Raw genomic sequence first — 26297 nt, forward strand, 5'->3', positions numbered from 1 at the left:
TTTTCCAAGTTTCAAAATATTTCACTTTGGATTGTGAACCAGGTTTCTATTTTACTCTGTCTCAGAGTTAGGGCTAAAGATTTTTTTTTTTTTAAGTGTCAGATCCAGCAAAATCTAATCAGCTGGCCTTTGGCCTCAGGCCTATCTGTCCTGCAAATTCACCCCAAATCCCTTATTAAATATTTAATATATTCACCTGACAGACTAACAGGGAAAAGCTAATTAAAAAAGGTAGACCGCTGACTGTGATAGCAGCCATGGGCAATCTGGTGGAGATATAATGCCAACTCAACAGAGTCCAGGTCAACAGATCTCGCTCCGTGTTACGGTTCTTGCTTGAGTTTAGTTATTCACCATTCTTTATAGTTCCTTATAAAGATGGGAGCTGGAGTTGAATAAAAATAAGACACTTTATACCAGCAAATTAAAAAATAACATTGTAGAATTTGAATATTTGCAATGTTTTTAGTGATTAAAATCTAGAATAGTGCTCAGTTTTTTCTGTAAATCGTGTTCAGACTGTTTCATTATTTAATTTTATTTAAAAAAAATATTATATTATGATTAGATTCTGTGTAAATATTCAGTGATTTTGGAATTTGTGCAAACATGTTAAAAAAAAGATTATAGTTGAAGTATCAGTTCACTGTGCCTGCCTTAAACCCACTGACACAACTTTTACTAGACAATATTCTGGATCAAGCTTAAAAGAATGTGCATTTCTCCTGCAGTGCTATGGTCCTCCATAGATGTAGCAGAGTAAAGTAACACTCCAGTGTCTCAGGGACACCTTGCTTCCATCATAAAGGAGAGAAATCCTCTGTTCAGAAAGAAACAAACTCACTTTGGTGTGCTTCGTGGTCTGACTCTTTCAGCTGCAGGAAAATGTAAAATTTACAGTAACTTCACAACATATGTCATTTATATGAAGCGCTGGAACAGGTTATTGTTGAGTGGAACAACGGTGTTAAAAGGTATCTTACTAGCAGGTGGGAGATCACCATGGGTACCCCTTGCTGTGTCCATACTGAGTATCTTGTGAATGCCATCTGCATGTGTCACGGTTATACTTACCTCCCACTACTTCATCAAGGCTGGTGCTGGCATCTGGTGTCACTGCCATGTCAGTGCTGAGTCACAGCACCACCACAATCCTTGAAGCCACTGCAAGCCCGGTGTTTATTCTGACCTACTCATTTAGAATACAGATAATCAATTTTTCAATGAGCTGATGCTGTCCACACACACACACACTCCCGCTCTCTCTCACACACACACTGTTCATCAGGTGCTGATATCGGGCTGTCACTGATCAGAGCTGGAGATGACACTCTACTCATGTAGCCTGGATAACCTTGACCCACAAAGGGGCTCGCTTTTAAAATTTGAATTTTGAAAGCTGAGAGAGACAATAACTTAAAAGCCTTAAAAACCATCATCTCACGAGCTTTGCTGAGCTTTGCTTGCCTGCACACAGATGTATTTCACTCAGTGGTGGCAGATAGCAGTCAACCCCACGTAATGCAGCGGTTTCATCTTCACCTCTGTGACCTCATCCTTTAAGATGTTTCATCCCAGGCCACAATGAGGGACTTGTGTCTAAAGTCCTACTTTTCTGTATCGTTAGGGAAGAAAAAGCCATTGAGAGACTCAGGGCACGTTTCATTTTCTTTTCTTAGTTCAGTGGTTCAGCCACTTGGACCCCGAGCTGCATAACACATTTACAACAATCGGCAAGCCCCAGCCTCCCCCCCTCAACCGCCCAAATAGGAGCGCCTAAAAATAAGCAGCATGCCACAACTGTTGCGCTGCCTAATGTCTGACCAATCACTGGCCCATCTTCCCCGTAAACCGACTCCCGTTATCCGCGTGGATTAGCAAATAGACTATGATCACAGACGCTGGGTGACGTGGCCCGGGGGGTCCTTTATAAACCCATCTCTCTCCTCACCCGACTTTCAAGTTAAAACAGAGGGAACTCTTAACGGTGCTGTTCCAGCTCACCTGCCACGAAACTTGAAAAAGCGACATTCTTTCCCCCCGTGGGCCATATTAAAAGGGACGACTTATCAGGAGGGTGCCAATTAAAAAACAAAACAGACGACCAGCTGTCTTGCACGTTGTGATTTGGATCATTTAATCCATCACTGACACCAGAGGCTTCTTCGCAAGTATATCCGAAAAATCTCTAAGCTGCATTTTTTTTTTTTTTTTTTTAACTCATCCGAGTTTGAACTTTCCTCCGCGAGAGCGCGCTTGCCACCGAGCCGCTAAAGTTTTTTTCTTTTTTTGCGCATAATTCAACACACAAGTGTCACCGAGGTATAAAAGTGGACGCGGAAAAAGCCATCATGATGAGCACCAACTACGGCGACGACCAGCTGCCCCCGCAGTACTACCAGGCCACTGATTTCGGGGAAGAGGAGGACGACGAGATGCCCGCCACGGAGAAGGACTTGGCCGAGGACGCGCCTTGGAAGAAGATCCAGCAGAACACCTTCACCAGGTGGTGCAACGAGCACCTCAAGTGCGTTAACAAGACCGTCACCGACTTGCAGAAGGATTTTAGTGATGGGCTGAAGCTCATTTCGCTCTTGGAAGTTTTGAGCCAGAAGAAAATGTACAGAAAGCACCACAACAGACCCAACTTCCGTCAGATGAAACTGGAAAATGTTTCTGTGGCACTAGAGTTCCTGGACAGAGAGCATATCAAACTGGTCTCAATAGGTAAGCCAGCCTTGGGCTCTAATAGTTGTTTGGAAAGTTCACTGCTATCCTAAAACCTTAACAGGCCACTATTACTTAGGAACAAGTTATGAAAAAGAGAAATTTATGTAGCCTAGATCCTAAAACATACAGAGGACCATGGCAAACACACTCTCTTTTGGTATGTTATCAGTCCAGGTGTCAGTCAGCAATAACATGGCTTTTGCAGGCCCCTTGAAGCCAGTGCTGAGACGAGGTCACCAGCTCACTGGAAAATTATTATGGAGGTGCCACTGAGGTCATTAACTTGTGCCAGGGCCATAACCCGGCGCCTCCACACTGTTGCTTTTGCTTACTCGCACTGCAGCAGTGTGGTAAATTACAGGCTGGAAATTCAGTAGGACTGCGCTAATGAGAATGACACACTTTATGCATGCGGACAGCAGCTACACACACAGACACACAGGCAGTTGTCTCCGTCAGGTCAGGGGTCAGAAAGAACTCACCGAGGCTCTCCACTGATAGCCAATTTCTATCCAGAGCCATCAGCAGCGTATGTGAGTTGAGGATTAACTGTGGTGGGATTTGAGGATCAGACAGTGCTGCAGAGAGCTGAAGGTACAATAAATTGTTGTGGATTTGTGGATGTTTTTGTCACGTCGACAGGGTCATAATAGAAGGACTTTTCTCCAGCAGAGTGAACAGAAAGCCACCTCTTAAAGATATTTAACACACAGGGAGGAGAATTTTAGGTCTAAATGAAAAGCAAGATGACATATGGCTCCACCATACTGACTGTAGACAACCCTGCGTTTTATAAATGAGAGTATTTATTACATTTCTGTGCTCTGGTGTCTAATGATCCTTGCCACACACTTGAGTGAAATTCCTGGCATATCTGAAGCTTTGGCTGTTGGACTGTGAAGGCCACAGCGTGTCCAAATGAAAGAGCACTGCGGGTGTGCGTGATGACACCGGGGGAAAACACTCATCTCTCAAATCTCAGGGGTTCTGTTCATCACAGGGAAGAACAGGCCACAATCACAGGCATTACCTCAAAGTCTAGCAGAGTACATGTCCTGGATATTGTGTCTAGGAGTTAATATGGTGGTGTGTGTCTGGCACAGTTGTCGCAGCTGTACAGACACACTTTAGGTCAGACTGCTTTGACAGAAACAGGGCGTGATAATAAAAGCCCTGGCATTTTGCTTCCTAGTACCATCTCCCTTCATGCAGCGCTATGGGGTTGTTGCAGCCGTCTCGAGATAATGTCTCAGCCTCATTACAGTGACCCAGAGACACAAAGAAAAATATAAAATAACATAAAACAACAAATCACCTCAGGCTTAGATGCACATGTGTCACCATGTGTAACTAGATGCCATTTGATGGCTGTCTCTTTGACCACGCTGGTGCCGGACACAGCGGGCTCAAAACCACACTGTGCCACATTGTGCCACCTGCTTCTGTCAGTCAGACAGTGACACATCAAACACTGCCTTCTGACAGGGGGTGGGGAGAGGGGGGTGTGCAGATCTATGAAAAGTTAAAAGAGTCTCAATAAAACGCTCTTGCGATAAACAACTGGCATCAAAGGCGCCTCGTTATTAAAGCCTCAGTGAATTAAGTGGGGTGTATCAAATGAGATTAGTCGATTACACATTAAAGTCCTGCCTCTCGTCGGAGGTTATTTGGCTTAAATGGCTGAAGTTCGAAAATTAGAGTGGATGTTATCGGGAGCTATTTGACAAACTTTTCCGTCATGAACTTCAGGAAATGAGCCGCACGCTAACTGTCAATGAATCTAATCTCCATCTATTTGATTTATCGCACTCTCGCGCAACAAGTTCAGGAGGTAATTGAAATCCAAGTGGTATTTATGCAGAGAGGGATCCGTTTCCACATATCCTCAGCTGTCACTATCTTCAGACTACCATTGTGACTGGATGACAGATTGTCAGGGGTCCTCAGCCAGACAGCTGTCTGAGAGAAAGGGACTTGGGGGGTGGGGTGAGTGGTGGGGGACAGTGAAGAGCATTAGATTCTTGTCTCCTCAGCAGTCAATCATCATTGTTTATATTTTTACCCAGAATAGCCTGGTCAACTCTGCAGAATGCCAGGGGAGCACTATTTGATAGATTACACTTATGCTTACATCTTACTATCATAAAACCTATCTTATCAGGATGGCCCATAAGCATGAAAACAGAGATTGAAAGTTCATCGTGTTCATTTTTCTTTGCAAGTTTTAAATCCTCATGAACTCTGCTGTCACTGTTGTCCAACTACAGATAGCAAAGCCATTGTGGATGGGAATCTAAAGCTGATCCTGGGTCTTATCTGGACTCTCATCCTCCACTACTCCATCTCCATGCCCATGTGGGATGACGAGGACGACGAGGAGGCCAAAAAACTGACCCCGAAGCAGCGCTTGTTGGGCTGGATACAGAACAAGGTGCCTCAGCTGCCAATCAACAATTTCAACCGTGACTGGCGGGATGGCAAAGCCCTGGGAGCTCTGGTTGACAACTGTGCCCCTGGTAAGAAGCTTGTAGTGGCATCGACTGACTCTACAGGTCAGGTCGTGCAAGCGCTGAGTCAGAATATGCACAGCGTCTGTTGACAGGCTTGTTGTGCGTGGCAGTTTTTCTTAGTGGAGTTTGAGGTCGGGCATGTGCCCATTTGAAGCGCTATCACTTCCTCAGGAGAATTTGTCTCCTCATTTAGAAATCGGGGCCTGGTTTCTCTTACTCTTTCTCAGTCTCTCTCACACACACACACACACACACACACACACACACATGCATCTCAATTCAGATTCAGACGTCAGCCAGTGTAATCTGTCTCTGGAGAACAGGTAGTGAGTGTCATGGGGTTGCAGAGAGGTTGCTGATGACCGGAGGATGTCCCCGCCAGCTGTCCCACAGTGACTGAAGCCTTCAACCTCACTGTGTCAGGCCCTGAGGCCCAGGCCCAGATTTAGTGTTTATAGCTTTGCTGCTACACAACACCCCCAAATTTGGGCATCATTCCTCCTCTTCTGTCAAGGGGGATGCTTGGCCCTGCATCAAAATGCAGAATAATCTGTCACAGGGAGGTGCCTAAGCCACAGATCCAAAGACCACAAGGCCGTAATGTGAATCTCTGCCAGTTAAGGCTTCTGTGTCCAGCAATGAACACTAGAGAGTCCTCTCCTAGCTGTGCTTCACAGAGCGAAAGGTGGAGGAGTAGCAAGAGGAGTGTACAACACCATGTTTAACTGTGTTTACATGAGCCATTGATCTGGGGAGACGCATCTTTCAAACACTGTGCTGCAACACTGACCATACAAGGTCCTGTCAGCGAAATACAGCAGGGTAGCTGATGAAACTAGCTCTGTTCTGAAAAACCAAAACACAGAGGCTCTGCTTCCACTTCACGTACCAAAGTACAAGGAGCTGGTTCATTAGTCACCTTGACCTTGACCTTGAACAAAAGCATATCCTGTTTGACATGCAGTTAGCTACAGTTACTGTCTAGTTTTCAAACTTTTCATACAACTAAAGCATAAATGCTTTTTTCTCCTTTGGTGTTAAAATGGCCTTTATGGCATGGCTTAAAAGCATCAACCGTAGCGTGGTGGCAGGAACTCCCTGACATCTCTCAAGGGACATTTTTATAAAGGCTATTTTGCGTTGTGCTGAAAAAAACTTGCTTTTAGACATATGTAAACGCAACCCTGTTAATACAATAGTTCTTTGTCCATACTAATTGGATAATGGTATTCTGTGGTGTGCCTGCGTGGGCCTTGAGTGAGTGGCCACTCCATTGCCAACACTAATCCAATTTAGGCATTAGCGGCACAGAGCAGGCTAGCTTCGGCCACAGTGAAAATGCCACTGCGTCTGTCGAAGCTGTTTCTTTTGAACAGTCCCGAGAGATTGTAGAGCAGAAGTGCGGGTAAGGTCAGTCGCTGTTGTAGTTAGAGGTGTTGGAGAGATAGTAGTGACAACCCAAATGGCCCTATTATAGCATGTGCAGTTTAACACCGCCTACGTCAGTCATTCCAGAGCTAAATTGCCTTTTTGCGTCCTGTCAGGTTTGTGTCCGGATTGGGCAGACTGGGACCCAAACAAGCCTGTGCAGAATGCCAGAGAAGCCATGCAACAGGCTGATGACTGGCTGGGTGTGCCACAGGTAAGATGCACGATAGACGCCAGTAACAAACTGCCTTTGAGTGTACTGCAGCTCAGCTGGGTGGGGCTGATCTCATGAAACAATACAACATGAAAAGCAAGAGTGTTTCTTCAGTTTTCTGATTGGCAACTTAGCTATACTCATGGGACATACGTTCAGAGAGAACAAACCAACTACAGGCAGATTAAGCCAAAGCCTAATTTGCAAATGCAAACAGATCTCATACACATGGAAGGCAACACTGAAGTGGGGGGGAAAAAAACAACAGAACTATAAAGAGACCAGCGTTTTTTCCAGGGAGATTATGCTGGAGGATGCCATGAAATATTTATTACCCAGCTCAGGTCTAATATTTCCATTTAGTTTATTGTAGCTCTTAGTAAGTGAGTGTGTAGGAGTTTCATTTTGTGAATTTGTGGAGGTGTGAGATTTCTTAACACCTTCCGAGCCAGCCTCTGAAACTGAGGTGTAAATATGCCTGCGTTCATCAGAATAACAATGTGAAGTGTGCGATATTTTCAGTCCCGTCTGTAAGACCCAGTCTCCGTATTGAAATGTGCACCGTGCGCGTTGTTTACTTGTTTGTCTAAGGCACAGGGTTAGTTACTCTCCATGAGGCTTAGCATTGGTGAGATAGCCAGGGGCTGTATGTCATGGCGCTGCAGGGCTGGGGGCTGGATTCCATTGTGGTGTTGTTAAGGAGATGTGGGAGAGGTCTGGCTCAGAATAAATCCCCCCCCTTGCTGGCTTATTGAGGGCAACAATCCTTAACCCTGCTGTCCTGAGGTTAAATATAACCAGTGTGGCGCAGGGCTTTGTGCCAGTGTGTGATAGACAGGCAAACAAGTGCTAAAGGGGTGGAGAGGAGCAGGGGTGGAGGGAATAAATAAGTTTTAATCCTCGTTAAATCCCACTGCACTGTGCTTAATAAGGCAAATTTGTAGAAAGAGTAACCCAAAACCCTTGTTGCAAAAAAGACAGTATGGTTAATTAAGGCATAAATAAAGCCGTGCTGTCTTTTTATGGTCACAGCTGTCACCATGGTCTTTGCTTAAAAGCGAAACCGTGTTCTCTGTAATTGAAAACAGTTTTTTAATGAACGCCAAATTTTTCCCACAGAAAAGGTCAGCCAGTTTGTGTGACTAACCGCTTTAACGCTGGCCGAATTTCTGTGCTTCAGGTGATTGCCCCCGAGGAAATTGTCGACCCAGATGTGGACGAGCACTCGGTGATGACCTACCTGTCTCAGTTCCCCAAGGCAAAACTGAAGCCCGGAGCTCCTCTCAAGCCCAGACAGCTTTTTCCAAACAAGGCCAAAGCCTATGGACCAGGTGGGCATCTCAACATGAATGAATGAACAGCTCACAACAGTTCGTACAAGCACTATGACATGAATAATGAATGTTCACCTTCTCAGTCTTGAAAACAGTGATGCTAGATACTGTTACTGTATAGATAATTTAGCAGTAATACAAGTGTGTTCCCTCAGGGAAACCTTTTAATACTGCTTTTTTGGTGTTGCATTTGGTTGTCTGTAAATGTTGCATTGCCCCAAGCTTTTGTGAAAGAAACTCATATTTTATCCGATTGCATTAAACAATTTATTTTCTGTACTCTCACTGCATTTGCCTTCCTTGCACAGGAATGTAACCTCAATACTGTATATTAATTGGATAATTGTAATCTAGAGGGGCCTATTTGTTTGTTCAGACCTTTCTGATGAGAAGGAAAAAACGTGCCTCGTGTTTCTATATTTATATCACAGGCATTGAGCCTCACGGAAACAAGGTACTGCAACCAGCTGTGTTCACTGTGGAAACTCTGGAAGCTGGCAGTGGTGAAGTCCTGGTCTACGTGGAGGATCCAGAGGGACACAAAGAGGAGGCGAGTCATACATGATACCCAAGGGTTGTTTGGCAATCTTTCGTCAAGCTCAGAGCCCCAAATTCAAAATTTGATTAAAGGGCTGGAAAGATAGTTGGCATGCCCCCTTCATCATCCCTCCAGGAGATATTTGAAGAGTCAGTGATAAAGCAGGGTCTGAAAATTACTAAGGACAAAAATCACATCCTTCATAATGAGTATGAGATGATGCCCTCAGGAAAAAGGTACAGGGTACCAAACTGTAGGTTTACATTTTCTTTAGTGCCATTATCAGTCAAATTATTGAATTATTAACCCTAATGCTAAATTTAGACCTCACTATGTCAGCCCAACAATGACCTAATCCAGGTGACAATGGGGCATTGGTTTGAAACCAAAAAAATGGGTGTTGTGCATGACTACTGCTGCATCTCATCATAAAGGACAAAAACAAAAGCTGCATCCCAGCAGAAAAACATAGATGGGAAATATTTTTAGTTTTCCGTGAAAGTTCTGTCACTTCTGTGAGTTTTTTCCTACTGCTTGTCTGTATACAACTGTAAACATGGCAAGCAAATTAGGAACGATGTTCCTGGTGTAGTTAGGCGAAACTGTCAAATGGAATAACACAAGACAGCCAGTATCATACACATGTACGTGGAAATCACTAACAAGCATTAGCAGCAGGCAGTAAGCGTCATTAATCAAGGAGACGTGTAAAGCCTGTCATCCCTCTCAGTTCTGGAAAGGCAAGATTTTCTAACTCTATAGATGCCTAATCTGACTATAGACTGTATATAAAAGATGGGTCGAGCCACAGTAACATCACCCATATCCTGTCCTGTCCTTGTCCCGTCTCCCTTCCCTCACCCCAGCCAGTCGTGGCAGATGGCTGCCCCTCCCTGAGACTGGTTCTGCTGGAGGTTTCTTCCTGTTAAAAGGGAGTTTTTTTCCCCACTGTCACTAAGGGCTTGCTCATAGAGGGTTGTCTGAATGTTGAGGTTTTCTCTCTGTTAATATAACGTCTTCACCTTACAATATAAAGCACCTTGTGGGAACTGTTGTGTATATAAAATTGAACTGAATTAAATATGGACTCATTGCAGACAGAACAGTAGGTAGTAGGGCCGGGGAAAAAATTTCTTGTCTGGCAATTTTGTATCGATAAAATCTCGATATTTTATTAAATACATTTAAGTTCTCTGGAAATGCAGTGAGCAAGAGGGCTCATCTCATACACCACCATCCTGAGATGATGCGAGCTGAGTAAACTTACATTAAATCGGCTCGAATGCACACAATAAACACTGGACACACTTAGCTTCAACAGTTTACTACAGTTAATTACTCTATTATCAGAAACAGATGCATGTAATTGCCAACTTGACCCCATTCAATCACAGACTGATAGCAGACTGACTCTGTGTTATGGCGTTTTAGAGTGTTGGTATGCTTAATCATCCTATATTGCATCAACAAAATAAATAAATAACTGAAGTGAGATAACTTTGTCTTACAGGATAAAACAGACACTGAGAAAGTTTAACTTTGCGGATGAATTAATGATGAATCGCAATACACGTTGTTGCAATACTCAGCATATTGCAAAATATTAATAACTGCAATGTGCTGAGTACCGTGGGGTCAGAAAGAGCGCTGGTTGAAGGCAGACACATTGGTGTCACTTTTCAGAAATTAAAGATATGGCCAGCTTTTATATGCAGTTTATGAATATTACATTGTGACCATTGCAACACGCAAAGATTTGCTCATCTTTGACTAAATGTCTCTCACTTTGACTTTTTCTGTTCTTCAGGCAAAAGTAAAACCCAACAATGACAAAAACAGAACCTACACTGTCACCTATGTTCCTAAAGTTGAGGGAGTTCACAAGGTGAGAGCCCACTGGTAATATTTATTATGTGTTTTAACTATACATACGGTCACGGCAGGATAAAACTGACTCTGTATTAAATTTGTCTTGTTTTTTTCCTTCAACATTAGGTGAAAGTGTTGTTTGCAGGCCAGGACATTGACAAGAGCCCGTACACAGTGAATGTGGCAAAAGCTTTGGGGGACCCGAGCAAAGTCCAGGCCAGGGGACCAGGTCTGGAGCCCACAGGCAATGTGGCAAACAAACCCACATACTTTGACATCTACACAGCTGGTAAGCATGAAAAAAACACCCACTGCTTACTGAAATCATATAGAAAACAACAGTCCTCCAATAATCAATGGTTTTCTGGCAAACGTAGGTGCTGGTAATGGCGATGTCAGTGTGGTCATCGTCGATCCTCAAGGCAAAAAGGACACGGTGGAGCTCATCCTGGAAAACAAAGGGGACAGTGTTTTCCGTTGCACCTATCGTCCTGTTCTGGAAGGCCCTCACAAGATTCATGTGCTCTTCGCAGGCCAGGAGATCCCCAAGAGCCCTTTTACTGTCAACATCGCAGAGGGTGAGCCATCTGTCTGTGTTGTAAATTAGTGTCACACAAATCTGATTTCTTACCGTGCTGTAAGTGTCGCGGTGATCAATCCATCACAATCTGCAGTCAACTTTATTTATCCTGGAAACAGCCACCCTGTAAAGTCCATAATCCTTCCTATCTGTCATTTCTAGCTCCAACTGTTGCTCCTCCCAAGGGAGCGCCACTGTCGATAACTCCTCAGTCAGTGCGCACCCCTCCTGGAGCGAAGGGTGCGACGGGGGCTCCTCCCCCAAAACCTGGCCGTCCAAGTTAGTATTGTCTCATAGGAGGAGCTTGTGCCTCTTGCCTAGCCAGATCGACACAGTGCAATCCTGTGTGCCAGGCCCTGCAGATGCCCCTCTGTGCTTTTCTGAGTTTTTGGTGCCGTGGCTTTATGCCATGCTTGGTCGCCTGCTCTATCGTCCCGTGTCCTGAAGCTTGGTGGTGTAGTCATGTTCAGAGAGAAAGAGAAAGAGAGAGAGGAAATGCAGTGTTGTACACATAGTTTGCAGTTTTTCCCAGTTAGAATTTCAGCCACTTCCTGCCTGTCTTTGCTCCTCTCTTAAATATCTGTGCTTGTGCTGTCGACATGTTTGTTTTCATCATGGCTGCATTTGCCTCAGCCAATATTCCATTCAATGCCCGCCCTCAACATTTCAGAGTGACTGACTGAAATGTTGCCGGATGCTTCCTTGATGCCCCGTAATGTGTCAATATCTTGTGCAGCATTCTGCACTGAAATTTGTGCTGCAGAAAGCATCATTCTCATTTGCAGGTTCAGTCTGTCAACATTTGTGGAATCCCACTTCAATTGGAATTTGCTACTAACATTGCTGCAGTCAGCTCTTGGCTACTCTGAGCTTTTTTTGCTGCTGAATATTTTTCACACGCTTGTTGTTATTCCTTTCAGCCATAAACCCAAATGCTTGCAGAGCTACTGGCAGAGGGCTTCAGCCTACAGGTGTGAGAGTAAAGGAGGTTGCAGACTTCAAAGTTTTCACCAAGGGAGCCGGCAGCGGCGCACTGAGCGTCTCAGTCAAAGGACCAAGTGAGTCAGACAGCTCTCTTCTCTGCATCACTCCTCCTCGTGGATTTTTAGAATGATTTCCTTTGTTTGGGTCCTTTATCTGCATTCACATATGCGTATGATACGGCACTAAACAACAAAACGAAACGCATAAAATGCATCTGAGCTGATATTATTCCTTTTCAGCCGGAGCAGAGGAGCAAGTGAAAGTGCGAGATGTGGGGAACGGTGTGTATGAGTGTGAATATTACCCCCTTAAACCTGGTAAATACACAGTCACCATCACCTGGGGAGGCCAGCCCATCCCACGCAGGTAGGCTCCTATTGTTGCCTTCAGCGATTCATTAACAATGCGCGGTCACATTTGTGCCAGGTAATATCGTGTATACTTCTTTTTCTTCTTGCGTGCTGCAGCCCTTTCGAAGTTCAGGTGGGTGCAGAGGCAGGTTTTCAGAAGGTGAGGGCCTGGGGTCCAGGTCTGAAGACTGGCATGGTGGGAAAATCTGCTGACTTTGTGGTAGAGGCCATTGGCACTGAAGTTGGAACTCTGGGTAAGATGTGTGCAGGTTATGCAAGCTCTTATGAAAGAAAAGTACCATTCTTCAGTGCTTTTAAATCTGAACTTTATACGTGTGGATGCTTCATTTTTCTCAGGCTTCTCGATTGAAGGCCCATCACAAGCTAAAATTGAGTGTGACGATAAGGGCGACGGCTCCTGTGACGTACGCTACTGGCCCACCGAGCCCGGTGACTATGCTGTCCATGTCATTTGTGACGATGAAGACATCAAGGACAGCCCCTTCATGGCTCACATTCTGCCCGCAGCCAATGATGTTTTCCCTGAAAAGGTAATTCTAGCTGATATCACTTATAAACTGAGAAAGTACGAATCAGATCGCTGAGATCTTCAACTGCATCCCAAATAATGTATTTCAAGGTGAAAGCTTATGGTCCAGGCCTGAAGCCGACTGGCGTCATTGTGAACAAACCGGCCGAATTCACCGTTGACGCCCGCATGGCTGGGAAGGGTCAACTCAAGATCTACGCACAGGTATGGACTGCACCAGTTTGTGGAATCCTTGTTATGCATTCATAGGAGTGGGTCATTTATATTCATGTGGGGTGTACACGCCAGACCTGACAAGATTTTGTATCCACTAAGGATGCTGAAGGCTCCACCATAGACATCAAGATCACTGACAGGGGAGATGGCACATTTCACTGTGTATACACTCCTGTCAAGCCCATTAAACACACCATCATCATCACCTGGGGCGAGGTCAATGTGCCCAGCAGCCCCTTCAGGGTAAGAGACATGGAGATGTACACACACATGACTTTATACTGCTCTTGAAATTAAGTCTATTTAATAGGATGATACTTCACCAGATATAGACAAAATAAGAGGACTGCAGTGGTTGTACTTCAATCGATTGCATCTGCTTCAAGTACACTGTGAATTCATTAGGTGCTGGTTGGAGAGGGTTCTCATCCAGACAGAGTCAAGGTCTATGGGCCCGGAGTAGAGAAGACGGGGCTCAAGGCTAACGAGCCAACATACTTCACTGTGGACTGCAGTGAGGCTGGGCAAGGTGAGCCTGAACAAGGAGATGTGGGTGGTTACAAAAACACTCCTAAGTTTAGTCGACCCTAAAGAAACTAGTGCTGCACCATGTAAATGTAAAAAAAAAAATGTAGAGCACAGAAAGAGAAGAATAAGTGAATCTGTGAAGCTGAATTTATTTGAAATGGATGACAGTATTTTATAAATAAAGCCAGAGGAGTTGAGTGACTGCTTCAATATATTCACATGCTCAACTTTTAAATAACCTTTGTGAACTGTGCTCATTGTTATGCACCATTAGGGGACATCAGCATTGGAATAAAATGCGCCCCGGGGGTGGTTGGGCCTGCCGAGGCTGACATCGACTTTGACATCATCAAGAATGACAATGACACCTTCACTGTCAAGTACACTCCGCCCGGTCCAGGCCGATATACCATCATGGTGCTGTTTGCAGATCAGGTAAGAAAACAGTTTTTTACCTGAGCTGAGGGGGCCGGGCTGTAAAATTATCAGTGGTTTTCATTTTCATTACTTGGTAATTATATTCCTCAGGAAATTCCAGTAAGTCCGTTCAAAGTGAAAGTGGATCCTTCCCACGATGCTGGAAAGGTGAGAGCAGAAGGTCCTGGCCTCAACAAGACAGGTGAGCTTTCTTGACATCTATACTGTATAGGTATTTACAGTCGCAACAACTCCTGTTACATTGCTTTAATGCTCTAGGTGTGATACAAAGTAACAGAACAATTTGACAAGACGCACGTGTGTTTCAGGTGTGGAGGTGGGCACTCCAACCCACTTCAATATCTACACAAAGGGAGCTGGCAAGGCCAAGCCTGAGGTGCATTTTGCTGCGTCAGGCCCAGGAGAGGCAATTCGTGACTTTGAGATCATCGATAACCACGATTACTCCTACACTGTCAAGTACACGGCTCTTCAACAGGTACAGCGGACCTCTGCTCGATGTCCAGTTAGATTAGAAAAGGAATTATTCACAATAGTGCCATGCATTATTAAATACTCATTCTTCTTCTGGTGTTTTTTTATTTATTCATTTATTTTTTAGGGCAACATGACAATATCCGTGACTCACGGAGGAGATCCCATTCCCAAGAGCCCTTTCCACATCACAGTGTCGCCAGCTATGGATATCGGAAAAGTGAAAGTGGAGGGATTAGATACCAGTAAGTTATAACCCATCACACATCTATAGTCCAGTTAACTGTATAATTACATGTTTTATATAAATTTATTGTGCTCTTTCGTGCAGAAGTGGAGGTTGGAAAGGATCAGGAGTTCACAGTTAACACAAAGGACGCTGGTGGGCAGGGCAACGTAGGTGTGAAGATGACCTCGCCCTCTGGCCGACCAATCCCGTGCAAGCTGGAATCAGACAAAGCCAAAGGCGCTCACAGTGTGAAGTATATTCCCCCAGAGGAGGGGCAGTACAAGGTTGATGTCAGCTATGATGGGAACCCTGTGATGGGAAGCCCTTTTGGGGTTGAAGCAGTACTGCCTGCTGATCCATCAAAGGTAAAAGATCATGAAAACTGCATAGATTTCTGCACTATGTATGAAGACATATTTCTCTACCATCTCCCGCAAACTAACTTGACTGTTGCATCACAGGTGCGAGCCTTCGGCCCAGGTCTGAAGGGAGGGGTTGTGGGTAAACCAGCTCCATTCACTATTGACACAAAGGGAGCCGGTGCAGGTGGGCTCGGCCTCACGGTGGAAGGTCCCTGCGAGGCAAAAATTGAGTGCCAAGACAATGGTGACGGCACGTGCTCAGTAGCCTACCTGCCCACTGAGCCCGGCGAGTATGCCATCAACATCCTGTTTGCAGAGCAGCACATTCCGGGCTCTCCCTTCAAAGCTGCAGTCCGCCCAGCCTTTGACCCCAGCAAGGTGACGGCTAGTGGGCCCGGTCTAGAGAGGGCCAAGGCGGGTGAACCAGCGACCTTTACTGTGGACTGTACCAGAGCAGGCGACGGCGAGCTCACTATCGAGATTGTGTCAGAGACTGGGGTTAAGGCGGAAGTGCACATCCAGAAAACGGCTGAAGGCACCTTTTCTGTCACATACATCCCACCCTTCCATGGCACACACACCATCACGATCAAGTACGGCGGCCACGTGATTCCCCACTTTCCAAAGGTCCTGCAGGTCGAGCCCTCTGTGGACACCACGGGTGTTCACGTCTACGGGCCTGGAGTGGAGCCCAGAGGTACAAAATCACCAAAATCACCTCAAAATAAATCACTGCATTACATTAAAGACATAAAGGATAGATTTGTTTTATTGGTTGTTACCGCCTTAATATATATGCCAACTGCTCAGAAATAAGTGTTAGTAGAAATATCTAATATCTCAGCACCTGAAGGCCTATTTTCTTATTTAGGTGTCCTCAGAGAAGTCACAACCCACTTCATTGTGGATGCGCGCGCCCTCAACAAGGTTGGAGGAAATCACGTGAAGGTTCACATTATCAACCCCTCCGGCACCAATACAGACACCTACATTACTGACAAGGGAGACGGCACCTACAGAGTGGAATATACGGCGTTCGAGGACGGTAGGAGCAGTCATTATGTTAGATCATACATAAACTAAGAACTGTGGTGAAAAATGTCCAGATTTGACCTGATGCAGATAAATGGAGGATTTTACATGGACAGGGCATGTGAAAGAGTTCATACAGACAGAAAAAAAATCGCTAACAGGTGCTTGCATTGGGCGTCATTTGGGAATAAAGCAAGAGAGATGGAAAAGAAAGAGCGAGTGAGAGAGGGGGGTATAAATACAGAATGATGCAGTGGTGCAATGATGTGAGGGGCAGAGAGCAGGGAAGCAGAGAGTCAGACAGGCTCTGTTTTATAAATAGTGCGCTCAGAAGCTCTTAACCAGGTATGTATGTGTGCTGAAGGCTGCCTGCACACAGCAGTACAGCAGGGGAATGACAGGGGGATATTAATAGAGACCTATAGCACAAAGCAAAGATATCACAGAGCACTTCTCTACCACCAGACATGCTCTAATATCACAGCAGTGTGGCTGGGAATCTGGTGTATAGGCCTACTGAGAGGGCTCTGTCAGAAAAATGTTGTAACAGAATAATGAATAGGGAACAGATGTAACGCCTTGTACGTTCACCCGAGCGTCTGCGCTTTTGATAGTGTCTTTTATAAATAAACAGATGTTTACCTCCCTAAAAGGGAATTTGTCTGGCCCATAATTTAAAACGAGAAGCAGTAACAGAATATATATATATACAAGCAGACACAGAGGTATGGCGTCAGACCTGTAAGTGATGTATTCGTTTGTGTGTAGGGATGCATCTGATTGAAGTGCTGTATGATGACGTGCCGGTGCCTAAGAGTCCTTTCAGAGTGTCTGTGGTGGAGGGATGTGATCCAACCCGGGTCCGTGCCTTTGGACCGGGTCTGGAGGGAGGAATAACCAACAAACCAAACTGTTTCACCGTGGAGACCAGGTACTGCTGAACCACACAAGACAGAATATTTGCATATTCTTTAAAATGTTTTTCTTTTTCTGTATTTTATGGATAAAACAGAAAGAGGGAGTATATTGTAACTCCAGTGTGAACAATGTTTAAATTGTCGGCTTCTGTCACAGGGGTGCTGGTACAGGAGGCTTGGGTCTGACCATCGAAGGAGCCTCGGAGGCAAAAATATCCTGCAAGGACAACAAAGATGGCAGCTGCAGTGTGGAGTATGTGCCCTTCACTCCTGGAGACTACGATGTGAATATTAACTACGGAGGTCACCCGATCCCCGGCAGTCCATTCCGTGTGCCAGTTAAGGATCCCGTGGATCCCAGCAAAGTAAAGTGCTCAGGTCCAGGTCTGGGCGCTGGAGTGAGAGCCCATGTTCCACAGACTTTCACTGTGGATTGCACCAAGGCTGGACAGGCCCCACTGGATGTCAAACTCTATGGCCCAACAGGTGTGAATGTGTTCTATTAATAAGAAAAACTGTCATGAATGCACTGAGTGACAAATATCAGTAATTATGTGGCATGTCTTTATTTCTAGGGACCGTGGAGCCTGTTGGTGTGAAGAATAACGGTGATGGAACCCACACAGTTCACTACACTCCAGCCCAGGATGGCCCGTACACTGTAGCAGTCAAATATGCTGACCAGGAAGTCCCACACAGGTAGAGTATGAACATGAGACTAATCCAGGCAATTTGTTTTGATGTCTTGTTTAAATCTCTGCTCTTTGTGTCTGGATTTAGAAGCGCTAAACACATTTTTGTGTCCCATTTCTGCCTTTTTGTCACACTATGTAATTATATTTGCTACTTGGCCTCTCCAACAGTCCATTCAAGGTAATGTCTCAGCCTGGGCACGACGCCAGTAAAGTACGTGCCAGTGGCCCTGGTCTTGATACCAAAGGTGTGCCCGCTAGCCTGCCTGTTGAGTTCACCATTGACGCTCGTGACGCTGGAGAGGGACTGCTCACTGTGCAGATTCTGGTAGGTTTTCCTTCCTTTTACACTGTATTTTCTAAACTATAAGACACTATGTAAAATAACATGAAATGTCTGGTCACAGGACCCAGAGGGAAAACCAAAGAATGCAACCATCCAGGACAACAGGGATGGCACATACACTGTCTCCTATGTGCCTGACTCTACTGGCCCCTACACTATCACCATTAAATATGGAGGAGATGAGATTCCTTACTCTCCTTACCGCATCCAGTCTCTGCCCACAGGAGATGCCAGCAAATGTCGCGTCACAGGTAGGAAAATACTTATGATAAATAACAATCTTATCAGCAATTTTGATTTAATGTTCATGTTTTTTTTCACCGTCATGCTCTTTTTTTATCTCCGCAGTTTCTATTGGAGGACACGGCGTGTGTGAGTATCCAAAGCTTTGCTTTTATATCTGCACTGCTGGAAGACTTTACAGGAATCAATGCAGCACATTTTACCTCTTATCCTTCTTTCCGCTCTGTCCTTAACAGCAAGTCTGCAAAAGCTGCAGACCTCCGAGGATACAGTTATAACGGTGGATGCCAAGGCTGCTGGGAAAGGCAAGGTGACCTGCAAGGTTCTGACCCCACAGGGGATGGAGGTGGACATGGATGTGGTGGAAAACCACGATGGCACCTTTGACATTTACTATACAGCACCTGAACCTGGGAAATACGTAATTACCATCCGCTTTGGGGGACAAAACATCCCTAAAAGCCCCTTCCATGTGATGGTGAGTAAAGGATTATTTGCTAGCTGCCACAGTTCTGTGTGCTTTTAAACTGACATTCAGTCGAATGAAACCAACACTTTATTTTTTGTTGCTCCTTGACAGGCCACAAATGAGCCAGTCGTTCCCCGGGATACTGTGGATCCTCTCTTCCGTCCCGTTAACTTTCTCGTCCCCTTCACACCACAGCAAGGCGAAATCACAGGTGTGACAAACGCCCCTCGCACACACACACACAAAAAGTCTGCACACACACGCCCACAAAATATCTTATTTTTTAGGTCACTGACATTTAACCGTCTTACCTCTGCAGGTGAAGTGCGGATGCCTTCTGGCAAGACTGCTCGCCCACACATCACTGACAATAAGGATGGCACAATCACTATTAAGTACCAGCCCACGGAGAAAGGCCTGCACGAAATGGACATCAAATATGATGGAAACCACATACCAGGTCAGCAGCACACCATGTTGGATGGATGGATCGGAATTTAGTGCTATTGATTCATTTTGCTCCAGATTTAAAAATATAAAATGCAGTATTAAAACTGGTTGCTGATGATTATGCCCTCTTTAGGAAGCCCTCTGCAGTTCTTTGTGGATGCAGTGAACAGTGGAGTGGTGACTGCTTATGGCCCAGGTCTGAGTTATGGCATGGTCAACAAGGCTGCCACTTTCACAGTGGTCACGAAGAATGCAGGAGAAGGTAGCAGAACATAGGCCTATTTTCTAGTGAGATTTATGAGACAACTTAAAAGAGAAAATACATAGTGGAAGTTTTTTTGTGTCCCTTTCAGGTGGTCTGTCACTAGCAGTGGAGGGTCCCTCCAAGGCTGAGATCACCTGCAAGGACAACAAAGACGGCACCTGCACTGTGTCCTACCTGCCCACAGCACCCGGAGACTACAATATCATTGTCAAGTTTGACAACAAGCACATTCCTGGCAGTCCCTTTACTGCTAAGATCACTGGTAAGGAAGTACATTATAATATGTATACACTATACACACAGATATATTGAATCTTTAAACTATCACTTGCATTTATGGCTCGACAAAGATCTAAATCATCTTTTTTTTTTAATTAAGGGGATGACTCCATAACCAGAACATCCCAGCTGAATGTTGGCACAGCGGCCGATGTGTCCCTAAAGATCGCAGAAACTGATCTGAGCTCTCTGACTGCCAGTATCAGAGCCCCATCTGGCAACGAAGAGCCGTGCCTACTTAAGAGACTGCCCAACAGACACCTCGGTGGGATATTAATTTTCCTGTTACACAAAGACTAAGAAGAGTAGAAGATTGATAAGATTCACCTGACGGATTTAGGCTTTTTTTTTTCCCAGGTTGGTCGCATTGAATTTCTTTCCTCTAACCCTTCTTTTTATGCCCACAGGCATCTCTTTCACTCCTAAGGAGGTTGGTGAGCATGAAGTGAGCGTTAGGAAGAATGGCATGCATGTGGCCAACAGTCCTTTCAAAATCATGGTTGGCCAGTCAGAGATTGGTGAGGCCAGCAGGGTGAAGGCTTTCGGTAAAGGCCTGGTGGAGGCACACACTTTTGAAATGGCTGAATTCTTTGTGGATACTAGGAATGCAGGTATGCTTTTTAAGTGGTACATGACACACAGACATATTCTTACAAAAAAGAAGCAAATAAACAGCCAAATTTGTTGCTTAGGTTACGGAGGTTTGGCACTGTCAATCGAGGGTCCGAGTAAAGTGGACATCAACTGTGAAGATGTGGAGGATGGGACTTGCAGGGTGACCTACTGCCCAACAGAGCCTGGAAGTTACACTGTTAACATCAAGTTTGCAGAAAAGCACATCCCAGGTTAGAATCTGTTACTTTTTTAAATTGGATATTTTGCTATAAGAATAATACATTAAAATGAATTAAACCTGCATGTGTGTGTGTGCGTGTTCTTTCCAGGAAGTCCTTTTACAGTGAAGGTGACCGGAGAGGGAAGGATCAAGGAGAGTATTACTAGGAAGAGACAGGCCTCATCCATTGCGTCAGTGGGAAGCACATGTGGTCTTAACCTTAAGATCCCAGGTGAGCACAGAAGCCAGTTAGAAATGGTTAGAGAGCAGAGGAACAACGGGGCGTGATTTTAAATAAATGAAGCTGCTGTATTCTCACATTTATACTTTCATTGCTTCTTCCCTGCTCTAGGAAACTGGTTCCAGATGGTTTCAGCTCAGGAGAGGCTAACGAGGACATTCACTCGCAGCAGCCACACTTACACCCGCACCGAACGCACAGAGATCAGCAAAATCCGCGGTGGAGAGACCAAGAGGGAAGTACGAGTGGAGGAGAGCACTCAGGTGGGAGGAAGAGGAAGCCCATTCAGAGATGTTTTTGGAGACTTTCTGGGTAGAGAGAGTCTCAGCAGCTTCGCTGGCATCACTGCCAGACCTGAGGGTGAGTCTAACTCTGACTTTAGCTGCCTGCTAAATCACTGATGTTACTGTATGTCTATTGTGTATCCTGGATTGTTTGATCTGACGTTTTGCTCTGCCCCACCAGTTGAGAGTGGTTCCCAGGCCATGACAGCTCAGGTGACCAGCCCCAGTGGGAAAACGGTGGACGCTGACATCGTGGATGGAGGCAGCAGCACCTACAGTGTGCGCTTCATCCCTCAGGAAATCGGACCCCACACAGTCAACGTCAAGTACAGAGGCCAGCACGTCCCCGGTAGCCCCTTCCAGTTCACCGTGGGTCCCATGGGGGAGGGTGGGGCACACAAGGTCCGCGCAGGCGGTCCTGGGCTGGAGAGAGGCGTTGCTGGAGCACCTTGTAAGTTTCTTGTTTGTATACAGCCATGCTGTTAATGGGAACGATTGTGTTTTGACATTCTTCGTCCTTAAGATTAACATTCTCCTTTACTTTATCATCTTTAGCTGAATTTAGTATCTGGACCAGAGAGGCAGGTGCTGGTGGCCTGTCCATTGCCGTAGAGGGGCCAAGCAAGGCTGAAATCTCATTTGAGGACAGAAAAGATGGTTCCTGCGGTGTCTCCTATATAGTGAAAGAACCAGGTAGAACTTCACACACAGCCGTGGCATTTTCCTCATGCATGTTTTAGCAGTACGACTCGCGTGTGTGTGTGTTTGTTTCTGAGCTGCTAAGCTTTTCAGTAATTCCTGTGAGCCTCCTCCACTTCATTTGATGGTGGAAGTAAATAACCTGTCTGCCTCCCCAGGTGACTACGAGGTGTCAATCAAGTTCAACAACGAGCACATCCCTGACAGCCCCTTCATCGTTCCGATTGCTACACTGTCAGACGAGGCCCGCAGGCTCACTGTCACAAGCCTTCAGGTTAGCTCTCGCACACATACGCACACTTCCACACACACATACACAGCTGTCAATAGTTACATTAATTATTTGTCTCAGCAGCTATCGCAGACAAAATAGATACGCAATCACAGAATATCAAGGTAGAATAGCAGATGGCATGTGACATAATGTGTGATTGGTTGCAGATCTTTCTAAAAGCACTTTGCCCTTGAAGTGTAATTGAATGCCAGCGCTGGAGCAGTACCCATGAATATAATACTGTGATGCTGGCCAGTGATGAAGGGCTGGATTAACTGTCCCTCTCTAATGTGGGGCATCACAAGCTGTGCTATGTGAGCACTCAGTTGCTCTGCTGTGATTGTGTTTCCGTCTGAGCGAAAGCAAGAAAGCAAATTGTGAGCTGAAGATAAAGATACCTCTGACAGCTCACGATATTGGTGTCAGTGGCAGACAGATGTTGTTTTATTTGCTTTCATAGTCTCCGTAACAGCTGCCAACGATGCTAAAACCATGTATTTTTAGTTAACTGAAATGCCACTTCAGAGCACTTTTTCTCGCACTAGAAAATGAAAAAGGCAGGTAAAGTGCAACGGCAGCGTTTAAAATGTCACGCTATCTCGGTCTGCTAGGACCTCTTGTCCATCTGTGGGGCAAAAACCACTAAACGCCTCGGTGTAATCTTTGACCTTTTCTGCCTCTCACACGCAAATGCTCTATCTATTCTCGTTCAGGCATGATGAGTCACACACATTGTGTCCCTAAATGTGTGGGGGACACACACACACACACACACACACGTTAAGATCTTATTATTACCTGTCTTTTGCAGGAGAAAGACTTGAAGGTGAACCAAGAGGCATCTTTCATGGTGCAGCGCAACGGCGCCCGAGGTGTGGTCGATGCCAAGGTCCACACCCCCTCTGGCTCTTCTGAGGAATGCTATGTCACTGAGCTTGACAGCGGTATGCACCACCCTCAGCTTTTAGCATTAAGTAGGCTGCACAACAGAGATAACTCAGGTTTTTTAATTTCAACATGTCATCTGTGAGCATAAGAGCAGAAATGTCTCCTCTTGTGTTTTTAGACAAGAGTGCAATCCGCTTCATTCCACGAGAGAACGGAGTTCACTCCATAGATGTCAAGTTCAATGGATGCCACATTCCTGGGAGCCCATTCAAAGTGCGAGTGGGAGATCCAGGGCTTATTGGAGACCCTGGCATGGTGACTGCACATGGCCCTGGACTGCAGGGGGGAACCACAGGTGCATTTCACTGCCATTCACCATCATGTGCTCCTGCTATTTTTTAATATTCTTGCACACCTGCAACAAGGGGGAAGCCCTTCAAACATCTGCATCTTTCTTCTCACAGGTGTACCCTCAGAGTTTGTGGTCAAAACCTGTAACGCAGGCTCTGGCACTCTGTCAGTCAACATCGACGGGCCGTCCAAGGTCAAGATGGACTGTCGGGAGTGTCCTGAAGGCTATAAAATCACCTATACACCCATGGCACCCGGCAACTATCTCATCACCATCAAATACGGCGGGCCACAGCACATAGTGGGCAGCCCTTTCAAAGCCAAAATCACAGGTGTGCTTGACAGTATATATCTGCATGATAGGGCTTCGATTGAGAGATAAGTGCATCTCTGAAAAGTGCAGAAGTAATGAAAATGTCACGTCTTCCACGTGTGTGCTTCTCCGTGTTCATCTTAGATAAAAGCTGTTTTTCTCTTGCACTGCAGCAATATATTCCTGTCACTGGCTGACGAAAAAAAACCATTCCCATTTTTTTTTTTTTTATTAGTGTTACATAAAAATGCTTTCAAGTTTGAAAACAACTCCCAAGAGTCCCTGAAAGTTCACTTTATTTGAAAGTGGTATAAAATCTTTTCCAATTTGGGCTTCCTTGCATTTTTCCGTTGAGGAAAAACTCTCCCTATAAACAGCAGCTTTTCCTCCCTCATATCTTTGTCAATACCCATCGTGTTATGTAATGTCTGAATTAAGCCATGATGACTGGAGATAACTTTGTTTTTCTCTTTTTCTTTTGCTGTCTCTTCTTCTCTCTCCCACAGGCACGAGGCTTTCTGGGGGACACAGCCTCCACGAGACCTCCTCCGTCTTGGTTGAAACGGTTACCAAAACATCCAAAGTGGGTGGCGCTTACAGCTCCTCCTCTTCTACCACCTCATCCAAAATGACGTCAGATGCTAGCAAGGTGGTTTGTCGTGGAACAGGGCTGTCCAAGGCGTTGGTTGGGCAGAAAAACAATTTTACTGTTGACTGCAGCAAAGCAGGTGAGGCGATAGAGATCAAACATATTTTGCGTGAATACAGAAAAAAACATGATTTGAACACTTGTATATACAGACACCAAAGTGAGGTTTACTAAATGATTCAAAGTGTAACCATATGTTAACAGGCAGTTTTAAGCTGCTATGAACTCAGTAATCTCAGGTTGTTTTATGCAGTGAATGAGTGGGATCTGGATTTACATATTTCACAATATAAAAGTCCAAATTCAGTTTCAATTCATTTTTATTTATCTAGTGCCAAATCCCAAAAACAGTTGCCTCAAGGTGCTTTATATTTCAAGGTAAAGACCCAACAATAGAGAAAAAAACCCAACAATCAGGTCACCCGCCTATGAGCTAGCACTTGGTGACAGTGGGAAGGAAAAACTCCCTTTTAACAGGAAGAAACCTTCGGCAGAACCAGGCTCAGGGAGGGGCGGCCATCTGCTGTGACCAGTTGTTAGTGAAGGGAGGAAGAGACAAACTGTGGAAGAGAGTCAGGGATTAATAAATTAATAAATCATCATAAAAACCTCAAATTCGGATACAATCAAAGCTCTCTATTTTTTACACTACGTCCCTCACTTATTTCGGGCTCCACCAAATAATTTAACATCATCATCATAAATGCCTGGTAAATGTTAAATCGCTCATTTTCTTTCAGCAGATAGCTGCAACCTTAGGGTAATATTCTAATATTTAATGCTACGCAAGAAACATAAAGTCTACTTTCCTGAAAAGAGCTGCAGAACCAAAGAAATGTATAAAAAACACAAGACGATGTCATCACAGAGGTCGTGATGAACTGCAGAAGCGAGGAATGTTTCTCTATTACTTTTTCATTTTAGGAAACCTCTCTGACATCATACATTTTCTTTTCATTGGCTGAATAAAAGAATATTTAAACTTGCATAACCATCAGCTTTTGTAGGCCGCTATCATTAAGTCTCCCTCTTGCCGCTCCATCCAGGTACCAACATGCTGATGGTGGGCGTGCACGGACCCCATGCTCCCTGCGAGGAGGTCTACGTCAAGCACATGGGCAACAAGCTCTATAACGTCACCTATACCGTGAAGGACAAGGGCAGTTACACCGTCATCGTTAAATGGGGCGACGATAACGTGCCAGGAAGCCCGTACAAAGTGGCTGTACCATAAAAACAACAGCAACAATGACAAAAAGACTCCATCCCTTCTGACCCTCCACGCTTTTCTCCTCATGTGCATGCATCATTCAGTACTTCATTTCCAGCACCGCTGTTTGCTCTTCAGCAAGGATCACAATCTACTAAACATGCAAGAAAACCTGCAAGGACATTTGCTTACAGAATTACTGATGGCAGAGAAGCTGTTGTGCCAAATTATTGTTTAAACTTCAGATGATGTGTGTGTGTGTGTGTGTGTACACTCACAGGTATGCATCCACATTCAGATGGGTGTGGGGGCAGCACTGTGGTTCAGAAGTCCTTGAGCGACCCCCATATGGCACAAGTACAAGAATGTTAAACAGATGCTAGAGTAACAGTGTTTAGAGTGTGATACAGTATGGTTTTGTATGATTTAAGAATGACAAAATTGACTTTTTTTGTTATATTAACCTTTTTTTGGTAAGTCTTTGCAGACCTAATAAAGATTTAATTGCTAACTTTCCAGACGAAAA

At 45.1% G+C, this 26297-nt stretch overlaps 1 protein-coding gene across 2 annotated transcripts; it reads left to right on the forward strand.

Annotated features, from left to right (window-relative positions):
- The first annotated feature begins 1902 nt into the window (after positions 1–1902).
- LOC100703257 (filamin-C) lies at positions 1903–26297 on the forward strand. Of its 2 annotated transcripts, XM_019361727.2 has the most exons (47): positions 1903–2727; positions 4998–5246; positions 6785–6882; positions 8063–8213; positions 8648–8766; positions 10562–10639; positions 10750–10912; positions 11001–11201; positions 11366–11482; positions 12124–12261; positions 12427–12553; positions 12655–12791; positions 12895–13088; positions 13178–13291; positions 13403–13546; positions 13709–13832; positions 14106–14266; positions 14360–14450; positions 14578–14747; positions 14871–14988; positions 15075–15337; positions 15434–16031; positions 16206–16379; positions 17135–17297; positions 17441–17769; positions 17859–17982; positions 18147–18303; positions 18383–18572; positions 18670–18693; positions 18801–19042; positions 19145–19244; positions 19353–19493; positions 19617–19745; positions 19837–20010; positions 20128–20292; positions 20435–20638; positions 20720–20872; positions 20972–21094; positions 21215–21463; positions 21569–21838; positions 21943–22080; positions 22245–22360; positions 23172–23304; positions 23427–23603; positions 23713–23931; positions 24419–24640; positions 25608–26297. In XM_019361727.2, the coding sequence occupies exons 1-47, from the start codon at positions 2352–2354 to the stop codon at positions 25793–25795; spliced, it is 8235 nt and encodes a 2744-aa protein (XP_019217272.1). In that variant the 5' UTR covers positions 1903–2351; the 3' UTR covers positions 25796–26297. The 2 variants fall into 2 exon arrangements, with proteins under 2 accessions (XP_019217272.1, XP_005450984.1); XM_005450927.4 differs by lacking the exon at positions 11366–11482 and having other exon boundaries at positions 1904–2727.

The sequence above is a fragment of the Oreochromis niloticus genome, linkage group LG7, assembly GCF_001858045.2.
Source record: "Oreochromis niloticus isolate F11D_XX linkage group LG7, O_niloticus_UMD_NMBU, whole genome shotgun sequence".
Lineage (NCBI taxonomy): Eukaryota > Metazoa > Chordata > Actinopteri > Cichliformes > Cichlidae > Oreochromis > Oreochromis niloticus.

Bases quoted from the DNA above. Each gene is read 5' to 3' on its own strand.
- LOC100703257 (XM_019361727.2), top strand. From the start codon at position 2,352: ATGATGAGCACCAACTACGGCGACGACCAGCTGCCCCCGCAGTACTAC. The intron at 12,262-12,426 runs GTGAGTCAGACA...ATTCCTTTTCAG, and splicing joins CGTCTCAGTCAAAGGACCAA to CCGGAGCAGAGGAGCAAGTG. The intron at 17,298-17,440 runs GTACTGCTGAAC...CTTCTGTCACAG, and splicing joins TGTTTCACCGTGGAGACCAG to GGGTGCTGGTACAGGAGGCT.